Here is a 20,362-nt window from a genome sequence, read left to right on the forward strand (position 1 = left end):
AAGATATTAAATGCTATTTATGTCTATGGTTGCCAGAAAGTTCCGTTTGTTTGTTTGTTTGTTTGTTTGTTTGTTTAGAGTCTTTATTTTACTTGCAGTTAGGTAACAAAGTCATGTTAGTTTCAGGTGTATAATACAGTGATTCAACAATTCCATACATCACCCAGTGCTCATGACAAGTGCACTCCTTAATCCCCATGACCCCTTTAATCCATCCCTTCCATCCACCTCCCTTCTGGTAATCATGTTTGTTCTCTATAATTAAGAATCTGTTTCTTCTTCTTCCCCCCACCTCCTCAGGTGGTTGACATCTTTATTGCTTTGGAGGTGGGGGGCAGGTGCTCAGCAGTTCTTAGTGGGGTGCTTCCTTTTCACCATCACAGGCTTCTGGTGAGAAAGATGGCACTGGTCCTGCAAATGGCAGCCGTGTGCAGATCTGGACAGTACTTGTTTTTGCGGGTCATGTGCTTGATGCTGCTGAGAGTGGCCCAGACATTCTTGTTAGTGGTGGTCCGCATGTAGGAGGCAGTGGGTTTTCGCTGGCCAAATCTCTACTTCATGACCATTACGTCTTTGCCATAGGCTGCTGCCTCCAAACCCACAGTCTTGTGGTGAATCAGCCCATTTGGTGGAAGGTGTCGCGAGCCTTCAGGTTATTGGGCTGGGTGCTGGATGTCTGCATGTTCTTCTTGATTAGAAAACTGGAGCAGTTCTGCATGACCAACCATTCAGGTGGGCGGACAGGGCAGCAGCTCCTCTCACTACTGCCTGGGGAAGTCAGAAAGAGCCCGAGTCTGTTTCTTGATTTGTCTCTCTCTGTTTTTTCTTTGCTCATTTGTTTTATTTCTTGAGTTCCACATGTGACTAAAATCATATGGTATTTGTCTTCCTCTGACTGGTTTATTTTGCTTAGCATTAGAGTCTCTAGCCCCATCCATGAAGGTTACATGTATTTGAAAGTCACTCAAAATGGATAACTCAGTCACTAGCTGTTGTCAGTTTGGACAAGATCAGTTTCCTCACCTGTAAAATAGGAATAACAAAGTACCTATCTCACAGGGATGGTGGGAGCATTAAATTACTTAATACATGCAAAGCCCTTACTTAGAAAAGTGTCTGGCACATGGCAAGCATGAAATGATAGCTATTATAGCTATTATTGTGCCATTATAGCTATTATTTGCCACTTTGTATAAAGCACTGTATTAATAGAACAGTTACATGCCCTTTAGGAGTTTATAGTCCATCTGAAGAAAGGAGAATAATACACAAATGACTGTTAAAGACCCATGGCAGGATATTGGTACTAAGTGGTGCCATATAGGCGTTAACATTTGCCTTTAACATAGAGGCTCCTGGGCCGCCTCCACACTCTTCTCCCAGAAGTATTCCTTGTATCAGTTGGAGCACTGCCTTCCAGTTGGAAACCTGGAAGTTTTCCTTACTCCTTGCTCTCCATTACTGCACATCCAGTTTCCAAGGACTGTTATCCTAAACAACGCCCTACATTCTCTCCTTTCCAGTTACCCTCACCCCCGCTGTTTGCCTTTTCATTTTCTGATGCCTGCAATCTCCTGCTTATCCTGCTGTTTCCTAATCTTTCTATTGATTAGACCCTGGTTTGTTTATTTATTTATTTATTTATTTATTTATATCTAACTTATTGTCAAATTGGCTAACATACAGAGTGTACAGTGTGCTCTTGGCTTTGGGGGTAGATTCCTATGATTCATCGCTTACATACAACACCCAGTGCTCATCCCAACAAGTGCCCTCCTCAATGCCCATCACCCATTTTCCCCTCTCCCCTGCCCCCACCATCAATCTTCAGTTTGTTATCTGTATTTAAGAGTCTCTTAGAGTTTGCCTCCCTCCCTTTCTGTTTGTAACAATTTTTCCCCCTTCCTCTCCCCCATGGTTTTCTGTTAAGTTTCTCCAGCTCCACATATGAGTGAAAACATGGTATCTGTCTTTCTCTGACTGACTTATTTCACTTAGCATAATATCCTCCAGTTCCATCCACATTGCTGCAAATGGCAGCATTTCATTCTTTCTCATTGCCGAGTAGTGTTCTGTTGTATACGTAAAACACATCTTCTTTATCCATTCATCAGTTGATGGACACGTATAGCTTTTTCCATAATTTGGCTACTGTTGAAAGTGCTGCTATAAACACGTGCCCCTATGACTCAGCACCCTTGTATCCTTTGGATAAATTCCTAGCAGTGCTATTGCTGGGTCATAGGGTAGTTCTATTTTTAGTTTTTTGAGGAACCTCCACGCTGTTTTCCAGAGTGGCTGCACAAGCTTACATTCCCACCAACAGTGCAAGAGGGTTCTCGTTTCTCCACATCCTCCCCAGCATTTGTTGTTTCCTGAGTTGTTAATTTTAGCCACCCTGACTGGTGTGAGATGGTATCTCATTGTGGTTTTGATTTGTATTTCCCTGATGATGAGTGATGTTGAACATCTTTTCATATGTCTGTTGGCCATCTGGATGTCTTCTTTGGAAAAGTGTCTATTCATGTCTTCTGCCCATTTCTTCACTGGATTATTTATTTTTGGGGTGTTGAGTTTGGTAAGTTCTTTATAGATTTTGGATACTAACCCTTTATCCAATATGTCATTTGCAAATATCTTTTCCCATTCTATCGGTTGCCTTTTAGTTTTGTTGATTGTTTCCTTTGCAGTGCAGAAGCTTTTTATCTTGATGAGGTCCCAATAGTTCAGTTTTGCTTTTAATTTCCTTGCCTTTGGAGATGTGTCAAGCAAGAAATTATTGAGGCTGAGGTCAAAGAGGTTGATGCCTGTTTTCTCCTCTAGGGTTTTGATGGTTTCCTGTCTCACGTTTAGTAGACCCTGGTTCCTTTAAAGAGCACCTGGAGCTGGAATTTGGCCTTGCAAGTGCAGGGAGGAGGATGAGAGGGTCCCTTCCTGCTCTGTGCCCAGGCTCCTCCCTCTCCAAAAGAAGCTTGGATATGGGGCAGTGTTTTTCAGTTCTGGTTCTTTTTTTATTTAAATTTTGAAGCCATTTGGTTCTTTTATCACTTTTTCCTTTTCCTTATCCTTTGACAATTAAAAAAAAATCTTCAGATTTGATTTTCTAAGGATTATTGGAAGTATGGTGGGATGAGTCCACACTGCAAATGAGAGATGTCTCAGTTGCAGATCTTGGCTCAACTTAATAGCTCTTCCAACTTATTTGTTAATTAAAAAAAATTAAACTATGTAAGTTTAAACATAGATTCATTTTTGTTAAAAAGATAAAATTATACAGCATTGTATAGGGTAAAAAAAATCTCCCTTCACACTCCCATCTCTATTTCCACTTTCCTACCTAGAAATAATTTTGGTTAACAATTTGGTTAAGATCCTTTTAGATGTTTACACCCACACACACCCACACAAAATTATATTTATACATATTGTACAACTTGCTTTTTAAAAATATAATTTAGCAATGCATTTAAGTTTCTTTCCATATAAAAACATATATCTCATCATTCTTAGCCATTCTTGCATTTTAAAAAGGTTGGTGGTTTTTTGTTTTTTGTTTGTTTGTTTGTTTTTGTTTTTGTTTTTTGGTTGTTATGGGAAAACCAGTTTAGGAAATAACAAAGTAAACAGTGAAAGGTAGACACTTTTGACCCTTGTGATATTTGTTTTCTCTCTTATATTAGTGATGATGAGGGATTTGGCTAACTTACATTTCTCTTCTTTTCTTTCTCTTCTGCCTATCCCCCAGTGTTAGTCATATTTTTAATTCTTTAATTCTGCAACTGAGTGCCTATAACTTTAAATATTATCTCCAAATTTCTCTTGAGCTATTACTTCTAGATATATGTTTTGATTCCCCACAATTCAAGAGAATGTCCTTACTCTTCTTTCCTCTTTTCTCTCTCTTCAGTTTCTAAATTTCCATCTCCAGCATTACCACATTTACATTCCTGTCCTATGATTGTTTTTAAGTAGCACTTAGGTATTTAGTGCTTTATGCAAAAATTGATTCTAAGAATTGAAAGCAAATAAAGAGTGATTAATTCTGAAAATTGAAACCCAGTAAACAGCACCTGCCATATTTTAATTATATGACCTTTATTCACAACACCCACAGATAGTGACAGAGGGGATGCAACTCTATATCAACAAACATGTACCATTTTGAGGAAAATGTCTAAAGTATCAATGTCAAACATTGTATTTTCTTATGATGCAAAATAATGCATAATTTAATTTGTCCCATATGTGGATAATGCTTTTCTTGTCCCCCACCCCCACCCCATATTTCTGGTTTGGTTTTGTTTTTTAGATGGAAGAAGTATTATTCATAAAAATCAATTGGTTACTTTTTTCAGGAAGAATATACAGAAGGCTAATTTTCAAAGATCTTAAATATCTAAAAATATTTCCATTTCATCCTCATACATTATAAATAGTTAAAAATCATTTTCATTCAGAATTTTGAAGGCATTGTTTTTGTCTTCCATCATCCAGTATTGTTGGTGAAAAATCTGACACAAAACTTATCCACATTCCTTTGTAGCTATCTTTTCTTCATTTTAGAAACAGTTAAAATCTCTTTATAATTAGCAATCTCAAATTTCATGAGAGTGTGTCTAACGTACATCTCTTTTAACTTGTTCTGTTCGGTATTCATTGAGCCCTTTCAATTTGAAGATCCTCTGCTCTCTTCAATACTGGGGACATTTCTTTCAATATTTTAAAGATTATTTCCTCCTATATTAGCTCTCTTTTCATTTTTTTTCTTTTTGAATGCAAATTAGATGTTGATCCTCCTGGACTGACCCCACATATCTCCAGTTTTTCTTTCATATTTTCTATTTCTTGTATTTTTGTTCCATATTTGAGAAACTCCTTTGGCTTTTACTTCTAATTTTTCTCTTCAACTTTTTAAGAACTGCTTATTTATTTTTGAGAGAGACAGAGAGCACGTGTGTGAGCATAGGCCATCCATGCAAGTGGGGGAGGGGCAGAGAAAGGGGGCAGAGGATTCGAAGTGGCCTCTGTGTTGACAGAGCTATGCCGGGCTTGAACTCAAACTGAGATCATGACCTGAGCCTGCGTCAGATGCTTAACCAACTGAGCCAGCCTCTATTAAACTTTTAATTAATTTAATTTACATGATACATTTTAGCTTCTGTGAACTCTTTTTTGCTTTCTGATTTTTTATAGCATCCTGTTTTTTGTTTTATGGATACAAGTTCTTGAATTTTCTTAGGGAGATTGGAATTTTTTAAATGTTTAGTAAGGTTTTCTGAATTGCCTATTCATTTTAGGGTCAGTTGTTCTGTTCATCTTGTTGCTCCTTTGTGTTGATAATTTTTCTCAAGTATATGGTAATCCTTGGTTGTTCATCCATTTTTATGAATGGAGGACCAAGTTGCTTAATTCAAAGCAACTTCAAACTCTGGGTGGTGAGCAGGGCAGGTTGTATTGTGCTTCCATTTAAGATGTGAGAATGAGAAGAGGTGGGCAGGTTGGATCTTGCTCCAAAAGATGAAGGACACCAACCAACATCCCTGGCACTTATTATCTTCTAGGCAGATTATTTGCTTCAGAAATTATTTGCCTTTTTTTCCCCATGGGGGCAGATGTCATTGTTACATAAGGAGATGGTGGGGCAGCCTTAAATAATTTTTGTGCAGTTAATTATCCTGGACTTAATAGATAATCAAATTATGTGCACATAATGAGTTCTGTCCTTACTTTTCAACATGTATGCTATTTCTTTTTTTTTCTTGTATTACTTTCACTAGTTTCTTTAGTACAATGTTGAATTTTTTTAAAGGTTAATATCCTAAAAATCTCCACAGGTTAATTCTTCCTAGGGAAAAAATTTTTATTTTTCCATAAATGGCAACTTGATCTTGAAATAGTGCTTTTTTTTTTTTTTTCTGATAAATTATAGCTTTTAGGCCTTATGTTAGGAGATATATCTTCTAAAGTTCATGGTCTCAGAGATCTGCCTCTAGTATGAAGGAATAAGTTAATTTAGCCTCTAGCAGATAATAACCATAAACCATGAACACCCCTCCCCCCACCCCAACACACACACACACACACACACACACACACACACACACACACCACTTTCTCCCACTCATTTAAGAAGCTCTGGAGAGTAAACAAAGGCAGATTTTGGAAAGCAGCAAAAATTTGGAGTGAGCAGTTGGTTAAAGGTGAATTCTCTGATTTTGTGCCCTTGCTCAGAGGGCAGCCTCCATTAGAGTGGTGGTGGCACAGGGAGACTAAAATTCTGATAGGAAACTTTAGTGTCTTTCCAGCTGGAGCAACCAGAGGAAGGAGACACAACCAGGATACCGGAGAGTGAGGGTAAACTTCAGAATTGAGAGAACCAGAGAAGGAAACAACAAATTAGTTTATACAGACTTTCCACATCTCTGAACCATGCACATATGGACTGTTTGAGAACAGTATAAATTGAATTGTTAGTATGACAGAGTTTACAGGCTTAGTCTTACCAAATAAATTGCCTGCTAAAACAAAAACACTCGTGGAGCTGTCTAACAGAATTCAGAATCTACATAACATGACACTCATAATTCAAAAGTTATAATAATCCAAAATTATTCAAAGTATAAAGGATCATGAGACATGACCCATTCTCATAAGAAATGATATCAACAAATACCCACTCCAGGTACTAGAGTTACAAAACAAGAACTTTAAAGCAGTTGTTATCCCTATGACCAATGAGGAAGAGGAAAATACACTCATAATAAATGAAAAGATAAGAAATCTCAGGAGGGGAATAAAAACAAACCAAAATGTAAATTAGAACTAAAAAAATACAATATTTGAAATTAAAAAAAATATCAGATGGATTTAATAGACTGGAGATGATAAAGGAAAGAATCAGTGAATTTGAAGATAGATCAAAATAAATTATCAAACTTAAAGAAGAGAGAAAAAAGATTGAAAAAATGAACAGTCCCAAGATCATGTAGCACAATAGTGAGTGATCTAACCTATGTGAAATTGATTTTCAGAAGGAGACAGAGAGCAAGTAGGACAGAAAAAGTATTTGAAGAAATAATGTCCAAAGTTTCCCCCAATTTAGTTAAAGACACACATTTATGGATTAAAGAAGCTTAGTCAACCCCAAACTAGATAAATATAAAGAAAATGACCTGTTGGCATATCATAATCACACCATTGAAAAAGATTTCTTGGCTGAAAGCAGCCAAGAAAAATCATACAGGAAAACAATTCAGATGACCACATTCTTCTCATCCCTCTGATTTGCCTCACACCAGAGGGATGAATAAAGAACAACAGAAAAGGTTAAATATCTGGATAAATGTAAAGGAAGATTTATTTTCCTCTCAATATATTTAAAATACATATGACTATTTAAAACAAAAACTATATATTTTTTTTCTTATGGAGTTTATAATCCACTTGGTTGTAAAACAAATGACCACTAGAACATACAGGATATTGGTGGGTGTAACTGAATTTATACAGTCACAGCTTTCTACACTATTACATGGAATAATATTGACTCTAAGTAGAGTGGGAAAAGGTAAGGATGTATATGTAATAGAGAGCAACCATTTAAAAAACACAGAGAGGTATAACTAAAAAGCCAAAAGATAAATAAAATGGATTCCTAAAATACATTCAACCAATCCCAGAGAAGGCTGGAAAGGGAAAAGAAAAAAGAAAGGGGACAACAGGAAACAAAACTCATGGTCTCTGAGAAACAGGGCTAGCTTTGGGGTAAACTGTCTCATAGCTTTCTAGCAGTACCAGAAAGTAGGGGCAAGGCTCTAACTGAGTAGAAGGTTATGCCAGGAGGGTGGTGGAGGTTATAGTCAGAATGCTTACAACTAGGGAGGAAATGAGATAGGCAGAAATAGAGAAGTGAAAGACTTGTCAGAGTTCTGAGGCTTCCCAATACAGATGCATGTTAGTCAGACACTAGATTCCCTTACGATACATGGCTGGTGGTGGGGGGGGTGCTGGAGGGTGAGGTTGTCTTCTAAATCTGGATTTTGAGACACTATTCCAAACCGTTTGTTTTCAAAACCTTAAAACTCAAGCACTGGGAGATTATGGGAGTGCTGAATCACTATATTGTACACCTGAAACTAATATTACACTGTATGTTAACTAATGAGAATTTAAATAAAAACTTAAAAAGAACTCAATCCCCAGCCTGTACCCTCCGCCCACCCTCCCACCCAACCTTAGCTTTCTGCTCCATCCCAAAGTGCTCTCTGCACATAGACCTGGGGGCCTATACACCCTGCCTTCTCCCTAGAAGGCCTCAAGAATGGTCTTGGCCTGGTGCTTGGTCCTTAACCTTGTTTCAACCTCATTTGGACCCTGGCTTCGGCTTCCCCTTAGTACTTACGGTATTTATCTGAATTAACTATTTATCTGGGTGTAGTCCCTCACCATTCTGCTGACTTGCAGCCCTGGCTCACTATACTGGCTGTTTCTGGCTTTCTCCTGTCTGTGGCTACGCATAACTTGACAGAAGAGACTGAGGCACCAGAGAAGGAGCCAGCGAACAACAGGAAGAGAACCAAGATTCTGAAGCAAGAAACAGGAGTAGAAGCAAGGCCTCTGAGGAGCTGGAAAGTATGCAAACTAAACATGAGAAGGGGTTGGCTTAGAGATTATTCATCAGTCACACTTGGAGACTAAAATTCCACAAGATGGCAACATTTTCCTATGAAATTAATGAAGTAGCTCCCTTGAGACTAAGATCATTTCCAATGTTAAAAAAAGTCGGAAAAAAATCAGACAGTAAGGGCAATGATCTTTGTGAAGGATGAGAAGACAAACGTGGGAGGGGCTTTATTTGTACGTGGTTCCCCAATTTGTTATGAAAAGGTGAGTAATGGAGCTGCATATCCTATACAAAAGGCAAATGATGAGAAGGTCTCTGTTCTTTTGAAAGCAAGCCCCAGCATCTATGCAGAGTCAGGAAGTCACATTAACTGGTTATAGCGATCACACTGCGTGAACCTAGACATGCTACATTTTGTTTAGTCTTTCTTTGTCTGAGGCAGTAGCAGGACATATAAAATTCTCATCAAAGAAATTTTAAAAGGTCAATACACAGTTTTCATCTTTGATTCACCAAAAATCTCAGGAATTATCTTCCCAAAGTCGGTTTGTGTAAATTAATTGTGTGAGCTACATAGCCAATTTTGTGAAAGATCAAGTCTTGGGAGAGCTAACTTATAAAAACCTACTTATGGGTGCCTGGATGGCTCAGTCAGTTAAGCGCCCAACTCAGGTCATGATCTCATGGTTTCGCGAGGGTGAGCCCCCATCGAGCTCTGTGCTGACAGTGTGGAGGCTGCTTGAGATTCTTTCTCTCCCTCTGCCCCTGCCCCGCTTGTGTGCTCTCTCTCACTCTAAATAAATAAATGAACATTTAAAAAAACCACGATTTAATTTATAAGATAGAATATTGAATTTTTAAATGAAAAATAGTAAGAAATCCCACCATTCTAATGTTAACAAATAGAAAAATGATAAATCAAGAACATGTAAAATTTATCCTGAAAACTGATTTTCTTAAGAAAAAGATTTACATTGTTGCACTATATGCTAACTTGGATTTAATTAACAAATAAATTAAATAAAAATTTAAAAAAAGAAAAATATTTAATTAAAGAATAAGGGGGAAAAAGTTACAGAAAGGGAGGGAGACAAACCATAAGAGACTCTTGGATACTGAGAACAAACTGAGGGTTGATGGGGGGTAGGAGAGAGGGGAAAATGGGTGATGGGGCATTTGAGGGCACTTGTTGGGATGACCACTGGGTGTTGTATGGAAACCAATTTGTCAATAAATGCTACCTTAAAAAAAAGAATAGCAGGGAAGGGAAATTAAAGTATTATTAATTCAGGAAACTAGATATTGTTAATTTTGTTCCATTTTACAACGAAAAAGCCTAAGCTCAGAGAGATTAAGAAACCTGCTCAAGGTTATACAACAGCAACAAAACAACTGGTGAGTGCCTACTATGTGTCAGCACTATGTGAGGCACTGGAGAGCCAGCAATGAACAAAGTCAGCAAGAACTGGAGAAAGGATACCAATTTAGGTATCAGATCATAGTCTTGAGAATCAGTGTTGAAAAGATGGTCAGAAGGAAATGGGAGAAGGCAGGAAGCATCTCATTGTTTGCCTTGGTTACAGGGATTACTTGTAAGCTGACTATACATATGAGCCCCAGGTAACTTCACAGAACTAGCATGTCTCATCACATCTCCTCTTTAAATTCTATAACCCTGAGTGAGCATGGCTGTAGCACTGGGGTAGGCTACGTCATTTTGGGAATAGTTCCTCTCCAAACAAAACAAAATCTACAATCTTCAAGGTTTATCTTTTCAAAAAATCAGCCGGTGGAGAAAAGGAGCTGCACTGAGCAGCCTGTACAATATATGAGTCTGAGGGTTCACAGGCGCTGCCTCATTCCATTCTTTATCTCGGCATAATCTATATTTTAGTTCCAACACAGCTTTACAGTCTCTCTGTCTAGACCTCAGTCCTAGGCTCCCAGCCTATCTCCCTGTGCATGGGCTGGAAGGCTGGAATGCAAAAATGAAAATCCAAAAGAAGCATAGTTTAATGTGGTATTGTATCTTGAATTAGATTATTTAAACTTCTTTAGTGGTTTTCTTTCCTTTAAGAATGTTCAGTTTTATGATTATAAAAATAATAAAGGGTCATTGTAAACAATTATGGAAAAACAAAAAGTATAAAGAAAAACAGTGATATATAATCTTACTACTCATATGTAAACTCTGTACTTCTTTCAAGACGTTTTCTTTTTTTAATTTATTTTAATTTATTTTTTTTTAGAGAGAGAGAGAAAGTGAGCAGGGGAGAGGGTCAGAGGGAGAGAGAGAGAATCTTAAGCAGGCTCCACACTCAGCATGGAGGCCAAAGGGGGGCTCTATCCCACGCCCCTGGGATCATGACCTGAGTCGAAATCAAAAGTCAGATGCTCAACTGAGTCACCCATATACCCCTCAAGACTTTTTCTATGCATCTTTTTATTTTATATTGTTGATATATAAAAACATATATAATATATATAAACATTATATTAGGGATATTCTTTTTTTAAAAGGCAGCAGTTTTATTTACTTACCTCCCCTTTCTGTTTTTTCTCTCTCTCTGCTATAAGTTCAGCCCTTCTTTTAGAAATCATATCATCCTGTTAAAGAAGGAGACATTAAAACATTTTAATGGATAAAATTACTTTTTGTGTATTAATATATATGTATATCATATATACATATATACATATATACACACATATATACATGTATACATATACATATATAAACATATATACATACATACATATACATACATATATACATACATGTGTATATGTATGTATGTATATGTTTCCCAAGGTGGGAATAGCATTTGGATGGAAGGATGGTGAATTTCCAGAAAAGCATGTGATGGTAGTAATTATGCTACTATATCCTTGTAGCTCTGGAACTTTTGATCAGCGATTTCCCTCCAGAGGGATAAACAACATTTGGGGGCTGCCACTCTTCCTACAAATTTTAGAACACCTTTTTGAATTTATCATCTGTTAGTTTGCTTTGGTAATTAGGTAGATTATGTATATGGAGAAATAAGGAAATAGTTGGAAGTAATTTGTTAAAAATGTTTGATAATCTAGGGGCACCTGGGTGGCTCAGTCAGTAAAGCATTTGACTCTTGATTTTGGCTCAAGTCATGATCTCACAGTTTGTGGGTTCGAGCCCTGTATTGGGCTCTGTGCAACAGCTTGGAGCCTGCTTGGGATTCTCTCTCTCTCTCTCTCTCTCTCTCTCTCTCTCTCTCTCTCTCCTCCTCTCCTGCTCACACTCTCACTCTCTCAAAATAAGTAAACTTAAAAACAAGTTTGATAATCTTTTATCATTATAATAAAATATAATAGCCTAATAATGTATTGAATAATTTAAGTCATATTATCTCAGAATTGGAAGTAGTTGATTAGCTTATCTATTGACAAGTGGCTCATTACCTTCAATTTTGGGTTTTGTTTGTATTTTTTTTTTTTTGAAACTCTTACTAATAATGAAATACATCTCCTTGTACCTTCCTCCTACCAATAGTAGTTCCTTCCCTGTGGCCCTATGGAACAACTAAGCTCTCTTCAGCATGAAAGCCCTTCAAATTATTTAACACTGCTCTCATGTTGCATCTTAGTCTTCCTAGTTCCAGATTTGAAAGCCCCATTCTTTTCACCCCAGCCCAGATTTATAGATTCACTCTTTTAAGACATGTCTTATAAATGGAATGGAATGAATCATATAGTATGTACTATTTTTTTTTTTTTTAGCCTGGCTCTTCTTTCACTAAGCATAATGATTTTTATCCGTGTTGTAGGGTGTGTCAATAGTTCATTCTTTTTTAATAGTGAATAGTATCAACATTACATAGATATACCACTTATTCATTCACTTCATTGACTTATTCATTCATTCATCCAGCCTCATTAAATTTTAAGATATTTAAAGTGTAAATTGTGATGATTTGATATATGTATACATAGTGAAAGGACTCCTCCCATTTAACTAATGAACACTTCCATCACCTCACATATTTATCTTTTTTTAACATTTAAGTTCTACTCTATTAGCAAATTTTGATTATACAATTCAGTATTACCAGCTATAGTCACATATTATACATTAAATCCTCAGATCTTATTCATTTTATAGCTGAAAGTTTGTACCTGTTACCAACTTCTATTTCTCCCACCCCTCAGCTCCTGGCAACCACTTTTCTTCTATTTCTGTAAGTGTGAATTTCTTTAGATTCTGCATATAAGTGATACCATGCAGTATTTGTCTTTCCCTGTCTGGCTTATTTCACTTAGCATAATGCCCTCAAAGTCCTTCCATGTTGTTGCAAATGGCAGGATTTCCTTCTTTATCATGACTGAATAATATCTCGTACATATAAACACAATGTCTTTTTTATCCATTCATTCATTGACAGACTCCTAGGTTGCTCTCATGTTTTGGCTACTGTGAATAGTGCTGCAATGAACATGGAGGTGTGAATATCCTGTTTTCATTTCCTATGGATGCTTATCCCAGAAGTAGGATTGCTGGATTATATGGTAGTTCTATTTTAAAATTTTTGAGAAACTTCCAGGCTATTTTCCACAGGGGTTGTACCAGTTTACATTCCCACCAACAGTGCAAAGGGTTTCCTTTTCTCTATAACTTAGCCAACACTTGCTATCTCTTGTCTTTTGATGACAGCCATTCTAACAAGTATAAGGTGATATCTCATTGTGATTTTTATTTGCATTTCCCCGATGATTAGTGATCTTGAAAACTTTTTCATGTACCTATTGACCATCTGTATGTCTTTTTTTTTGTAAAAATGTCTATTCAGTTCATCTGATTTTTTTCAGAGTTTCAATCTATTTTTTTAATCAGATGGGTTTTTTTTTTTTTTTTTTGCATTGAGCTATACAAGTCCTCCAGATATTGTGGATTTCAATTCCTTATCAGATGTAAATCAGATGTGATTCATAAATATTTTCTCTCACTCAGTAAATTAACTTTTCATTTCATTGATGGTTCCCTTTGTTGTGCAGAAGGCTTTTAGTTTGATATAGTTCCCATTTATTGACTTTTGCTTTTGGTGTCAAATCCAAAAAACTAATTAAGACCAATGTCAAGGAGCTTACCCCCTATGTTTTCTTTTAGAAGTTTTATGGTTTCAGGTCTTATGTCCAAGTCTATTTTGAGTTGATTTTTTGTATAATATATACAGGGTAGTTTCATTCTTTTGCAGGTGGCTTTCCAGTTTTCTCAGCATTTGCTGAAGAGACTATTCTTTCTCTGCCGTGTATCTTTGGCTCTCTTCTTAATAAATTAGTTGAGAATATATGCATGGGGTTATTTCTGGGCTCTCTGTTCTGTTCCATTGATCTATGTGTCTAGTCTGCCATTGAACTCCTCTATTGAATTTTTCACTTCAGTTATCATATTCTTCAGTTCTGTGATTTGTTTGGAACTTTCCTGTATTTTCTATCTCTTTGTTGAAATTCTCACTCTGTTTATGCATTGTTCTCCTGCCTCGGTGAGTATCTTTATGAACATTATTTTGAACTCTTTATCAGGTAGATCACTTATCTTCATTTCAATAAGGTCTATTTCTGGAGTGTTTATTTAAACTATATTCCTCTGCTTCTTCATTTTCTTTGACTCTGGGTTGGTTTCTGCACATTAGACAAAGGGCCACATTTCCTAGTCTTCACAGAGTGGGCTTGGGTAGGAGGTGAACCTTATCAGTCAGCCTGGACTGAGTTCTTGGCTGTCTCTCAAACCTGTGTGATTGTCGGACCTACTTTCTTTGCTCTCACTAGCTCCCAGTAGTTAAGGGCGGTCACAACCTGTCAGTGTCCCAAAGGGGAGGATAGCCAACAGCATAGGCTGACTGGAAGCTGGACTCTCAGGCAGCAACTGTTTTGATGTGGGTGATATGGGTGTTTTCTCATTTGCTCAATGTACAGGAGTCATTCAGCTAGTTTCCGAATTTCTTTCAGAGGGAACTGCTTCATGTGTAGTTGTGGATTTAGTGTGTCTGTGGGAGGAGATGAATTCAGGAGGCTCTTATGTTGCCATCTTGGGTGGGAACCCAGGGCACTCTATCTGGATGTCTAACACATTTTGTTTATCCATTCATCAGTTGATGGATATTGAGTGGTTTTTGCTTTTTGGCTGTTACGAATAATGCTGTTATGAACATTCATATATCAATTTTTATGTGGATCTATTTGTATTTCTGTTAGATAGATTCCTAAAAGTAGAATTGCTGGATTCCCTATGACACTTTTGAAGATTTTATGTAATACTCCTCAGATTATAGTTTCAGAAAAGATGTTCTAAACCAATATATAGATTTGTTTCACTATAGGCCAATATGGCCTTGATGGATAGGGTCATCATTCCAGGAACTAGTGAAAAAGCCACTGAAAAGTTTAATTATGATGCCTCTCCCACTTTGCTCCTGTGTCTGGTGTAGGGATACTTTGGTGCTACCACTATCTTGAATTTTATTTGCCTTGGAGAGAAAAGCATTAACACATTGAAAAATCACATAGGCCTCAAATAATTTTGTAACTCTTTAATTGCAAATAGTCTTTTTTTTTAAGTTTATTTATTTTTTTTGAGAGAGAGCAAGAGAGAGCATGAGTGAGTTAGGGAGGGGCACAGAGAGAGGGAGGGAGAGAGAGGATCCAAGCAGGCTCTGCCCTCAGCAGGGAGCCCTACATGGGGCTCAAAACTGTGAGGTCATGGCCTGAGCCAAAATCAAGAGTTGGACGTTTAACTTACTGAGCCACCCAGGTGCCCCTACAAATAGTCTTAATATTTGATAAAAAGTGTTTTCATATTGACTGTGGCATTAAAATCAGAAAACTACATTTTTATAAAGACCACTTTAAAACTAAATAGATTCCGAACAAATTTACTCCCATATTTTTTTTTATTGGATATGTACCTTGATTTTTGCCTTCATTTCTTTGATGAGTTTTTTCCTTTCTAATTTCTTCTTTTGTTTCAGTTTCCACTTTTCAATTTGGGAAGGAAGGAGGCGATCAGAAACATCTTGATCATCAACTTGTATGAAAACAGCAGCATCTGGGAAAAACCCATGTTCCCCCAGAAACAGGGCCTCATCAGGATATCGTGGGAAACCATCTAATATAAAACCTGTGGAACTAGATGGAAATTTCATAATTTATTTGCTTAAAATACTATTATAAATATTTAAAATGAAAAAATTAATAAATCACAAGTTTATATATGATATGCAATGAATAGTTTTAAAAGTTTAGTGTAGTATCTTTTATGTCTTTTAATATTTCTACTTGTGTAAACATGGTGTGTGTTCTAAATGTATTGAATTGGATTAAAATGGTAATATTTTATACTTATATTTATAGGATAGATAAGTTCTCTTAAATTGTAAATAGTCTTAATATTTGATGAAAAATCAATAGGAAATAAGTTCTCTGCTTGGGAGGAATGCCCACCCTAAAGACTGTGTCACCCTTTATGTGAAGGTGGGTTTGGCCAGCCCACCTTTCGTGGGAACCCACCTTTTTGTAGTTTTTCTTCTAGTAATACTTCCTCTCACGAGACAGTTTGTATTCTCTTCCCTGGGTCCCCTTGTAATCAATGACAATTATTAATGTATGTATACTGGCTCATATGCGTAAGATGATTACATTCAAATAGAATTATAAAACTTGCCCAAGTATGATGAAACTGTAAGGATCAGAAAACTAACTGAAATGTGACTACATTTTCATTATGAAATATTTATAAAACAATCAGGCTTCAAGAACTTGGCTTTATCTGAGAGAGTCAGTATTGGTCCCCTTCTGAATGAGAGTTTATCCTGTTTATCTAAAATTGGGTTTGTCTGGGGAGACTTGGTGGCTCAGTTGGTTAAGCGTTGGACTCTTGATTTCGGCTTGGGTCATGATCTCACGGTTTCGTGAGTTCGAGCCCCACATCAGGTTCTGTGCTGACAGTGTGGAGCCTGCTTGGGATTCTCTCTCTCTCTCTCTCTCTCTCTCTCTCTCTCTCTCTCTCTCTCCCCCCCCCCCCCCCCCGCCACTCATGCTGTCTCTGTCTCTCTCAAAATAAATAAACAAACTTAAAAAAAATAAAATTGGGTTTGTTTTAGGTACTTATCTTTAAATATATGTTTTCTTCCTAATATGAACAGCACTTTTAAGAACATTTGACAGTTTGAGTTCTTACCTGATATTTTAAAATGTGTCCCATACTCTTAAGAGGGCAATTTTTTATACTTTGGCTGTAAGATGTATGCCTTTTTCTTTAGAGACGCCTTCAGCATAGTCTTTTCTGTGAGGAACATTTTCATCCCTACCATTCTAGCTGTCACACTTTTTTGTCAGTGACTTCGAAATCTCTACCTCTATACCCAGCTTCTTTTCTGAGTTTCAATTCAGGATTTTCCAAAAGCTGCTTAATCTCTTCATCGCAGTGCCCTTTAGGAAGCATTCGTGTATCATACTGTCAGAATCATACCCGTTGTTACCCTTCCACACTGCTCTTGCTTCTGACTCACTGGTATTCGGGTGCCAAACGTCAGAGACATTTGGATGGCTCCTCCAATTCCTACTTGCATCCCACACATAGGAGTAAAGCCTTGATATGTCCTCTCCCTACCCACATTTCCATTTCTGTTATGACACCTAAGATCAGGCCCTTATTATCTCTCTCTAGGACTCATGCAATAGCCTTTAAAAAATATGTTGATCTTTTCCTGATTATAGAAGAAAAACATCTCACTTCACTATCAGTCAGAGAAAAACAGACATCATATGATTTCACTCATATGTTGAATTTGAGACTCTCAACAGAGGAACGTAGGGGAAAGGAAGGAAAAATAAGATAAAAACAGACAGGGAGGCAAACCACAAGAGACTCTAAAATACAGAGAATAAACTGAGGGTTGCTGGAGGGGAGGGGAGTGGGGGATGGGCCAAATGGGGATGGGCATTAAGGAAGTCACTTTTCAGGATGAGCACTGGGTGTTACATGTAAGAGCTGAATCACTGGGTTCTACTCCTGAAGCCAAGACTACACTGTATATTATCTGACCTGAATTTAAATAAATAAAAATAAATAAATATAGAAAAGCATGAAAAGGGCAAAATTATCCATAATCTCATATCCCAGAGATTACTGACATTTTGTTTTATTTCTCTGCGGTTTGTTCCTCATGTGTCCACCTTGCTATTGTAAATAACTTTGCATCCTTTATATAGTAACATTTCTTATGCTATTAAAAATTCTTCATTACATGAAATATGGCCTTTTGTAGCAACATGGATGGAACTGGAGAGTGTGATGCTAAGTGAAATAAGCCATACAGAGAAAGACAGATACCATATGGTTTCACTCTTATGTGGATCCTGAGAAACATAACAGAAACCCATGGGGGAGGGGAAGGAAAAAAAAAAAAAAAGAGGTTAGAGTGGGAGAGAGCCAAAGCATTAGAGACTGTTAAAAACTGAGAACAAACTGAGGGTTGATGGGGGGTGGGAGGGAGGGCAGGGTGGGAGGGAGGGCAGGGTGGGTGATGGGTATTGAGGAGGGCACCTTTTGGGATGAGCACTGGGTGTTGTATGGAAACCAATTTGACAGTAAATTTCATATATTAAAAAATAAAAAAAAAAAAAAAAAAAAATTCTTCATTACAATACATCTTAATGGTTGCATAATATTTAGCTATTTTATTTAGGCTTTTTACAATTTCACTTTTTACTTTTAATTCTTCAATCCATATGCTCTTTTAAATATTTTTTTAATGTATGTTGTGAGGCTAGGAGCTAAATTAACAAAGAACAACCCATGACTACATTGTTGCGGTCAACCTGCCTAAATTAATCACAACAAATGATCTAATTTAGGCAATAGGAAATTAAAATTAAAGTTGATGATTAATAATCTCACTCACTTATTTATGCCACAGATTAGGTGAAAAAGATTGCCCAGAGGTGCATTGGGAGTAGCCAGTTGTTTGAATTGTCTGTGATACAGTTTCCTTATTTTCAAAGTGAGATAATAAAAGTTTCTATTCCATAGGATAGTAGTGAGGGTTAAGCAAGTTAATGTGAATAAAATATAGTAGAACTGTACCTAGCACAAAGTAAGTTCCATGTGAGTGTTTGCTATTTCTCTTTCTTCTGGTAGATACCAAAGCAAGATATTCTGGTTAGGAAATTGAGGTGAAGTTTTAAACTGTGATGCCCTGGAGATTCCTAAACTTGTCCTGTTTGAGGTCAGGCTTGTTCCTGGCTTTTAAGAAAGGGATAATACTATGGACAGCTATTAAGTGGTCTTAAGTGTAATTGGTGAAAGGCTATAAGGAAAAGAGTCCAGCCCATCATTACTGTGAGTGAGTTTAGAATATGGGTAGTCAGCCATGCCTACACATTGGAATCAGCTGGGGAGCTTTCAAAACTACTGATGCTTGGGTCTCAACTTCATACTCTCTTTTCTCTTTTTTCTTTTTTCTTCTCTTCCTTCCTTCCTTCCTTCCTTCCTTCCTTCTTTCTTGCCTTTCTTTTTCTTTCTTTCCTTTCTTCTTTCCAATGTTTATTTATTTATTTTTGAGAGAGAGAGAGAGAGAGAGAGCGAGCGCACACACAAGCTCGTGCAGAGGAGGGGCAGAGAGAGGGAGACAAAATCCCCAGCAGGCTTTATGCTACCAGTGCATAGCCCTGCTTGGGGCTCAGACTCACAAACCGTGAAATCATGACCTGAGCAAAGCTGGACACTTAACTGACTGAGCCACCCAGACGCCGCTTACCCTCACACTTCTAAAAATTTTGATTCAGTTGTTTTGGGGTAGGGCCCCTGGCATCAGTATTTTTAAACTAATTTCCCAAATGTTTTTAATGTGTACAATCACTCATTTACAAGAAAGTAAAAAAAAAAAAAATTCTTAAATTTATGCTGGATTACATTTTTAACTTTTAAGAATAAAGAAGATGAAAGTCAATAATTGTATAATTCTATGTAAAATAAGATACCGCATTGGTTCCTTAAGCCACCACTCAGAAAGAATTGTTTCAAGAATTTCGGGAGGCAGTGGCTCATTTTCCATTAGATTTAATCTGATTGCTTCTTCTTCTTCTGTAAATTGTACTTCTGGAGACTAAAACAAAAATCAGAAAACAAAACAAAAAATTTAAAACTCTGTATTAATAAATAATCTATAAATTACATAGTTGGTTAGGATGAGACCTTTTTTCTTTAGGTCATTTTTAATACCTCTACTTGTTAACATTTTAAAACTTGAGCCCTTTTCTTTAAATCAATATTTAATATGGTTTTAAATATTAAATTATATGTTATAGCTAAGAGGAGTTACTAGTGATTAGCATGACTGACTTTCACACATGGCCTCCGGATATCTGTCTCATTACTTTTTGCTAAAACCTTGTTCAATCTATATCATACACCCACAAGGCTTAACAAATTTTTGTCATTTATCTTATAATTATTCAACCTAGATCCTGATTAAAGGATGGGCGAGCCAGGCAGTCATCTGGAATACAATCTATATGGGTCCATTTACAGGGGATCATTTGAGAATAAAAGGGTCTAGCTATATCAGAAATGATTAAAAAGTGAGTTAGAGGGGCGCCTGGGTGGCGCAGTCGGTTAAGCGTCCGACTTCAGCCAGGTCACGATCTCGCGGTCTGTGAGTTCGAGCCCCGTGTCAGGCTCTGGGCTGATGGCTCGGAGCCTGGAGC

At 37.1% G+C, this 20,362-nt stretch overlaps 1 protein-coding gene and 1 pseudogene across 4 annotated transcripts in view; both read right to left on the minus strand.

Annotated features, from left to right (window-relative positions):
- The window catches only part of AK9 (adenylate kinase 9), a 141,708-nt gene that overhangs the window by 34,906 nt on the left and 86,440 nt on the right, over positions 1–20,362 (minus strand). For all 4 annotated transcript variants that reach the window (XM_042939528.1, XM_042939527.1, XM_042939526.1 and 1 more), the window contains exons 26-28: positions 19,637–19,761; positions 15,562–15,781; positions 11,165–11,230 (exon numbers count right to left, since the gene is read on the minus strand). In XM_042939528.1, coding sequence (XP_042795462.1) covers positions 11,165–11,230; positions 15,562–15,781; positions 19,637–19,761 — 411 coding nt within the window. The remainder of the gene's footprint in view (positions 1–11,164; positions 11,231–15,561; positions 15,782–19,636; positions 19,762–20,362) is intronic.
- LOC122219263 lies at positions 343–8,517 on the minus strand (annotated as a pseudogene).

The sequence above is a fragment of the Panthera leo genome, chromosome B2, assembly GCF_018350215.1.
Source record: "Panthera leo isolate Ple1 chromosome B2, P.leo_Ple1_pat1.1, whole genome shotgun sequence".
Taxonomy (NCBI): domain Eukaryota; kingdom Metazoa; phylum Chordata; class Mammalia; order Carnivora; family Felidae; genus Panthera; species Panthera leo.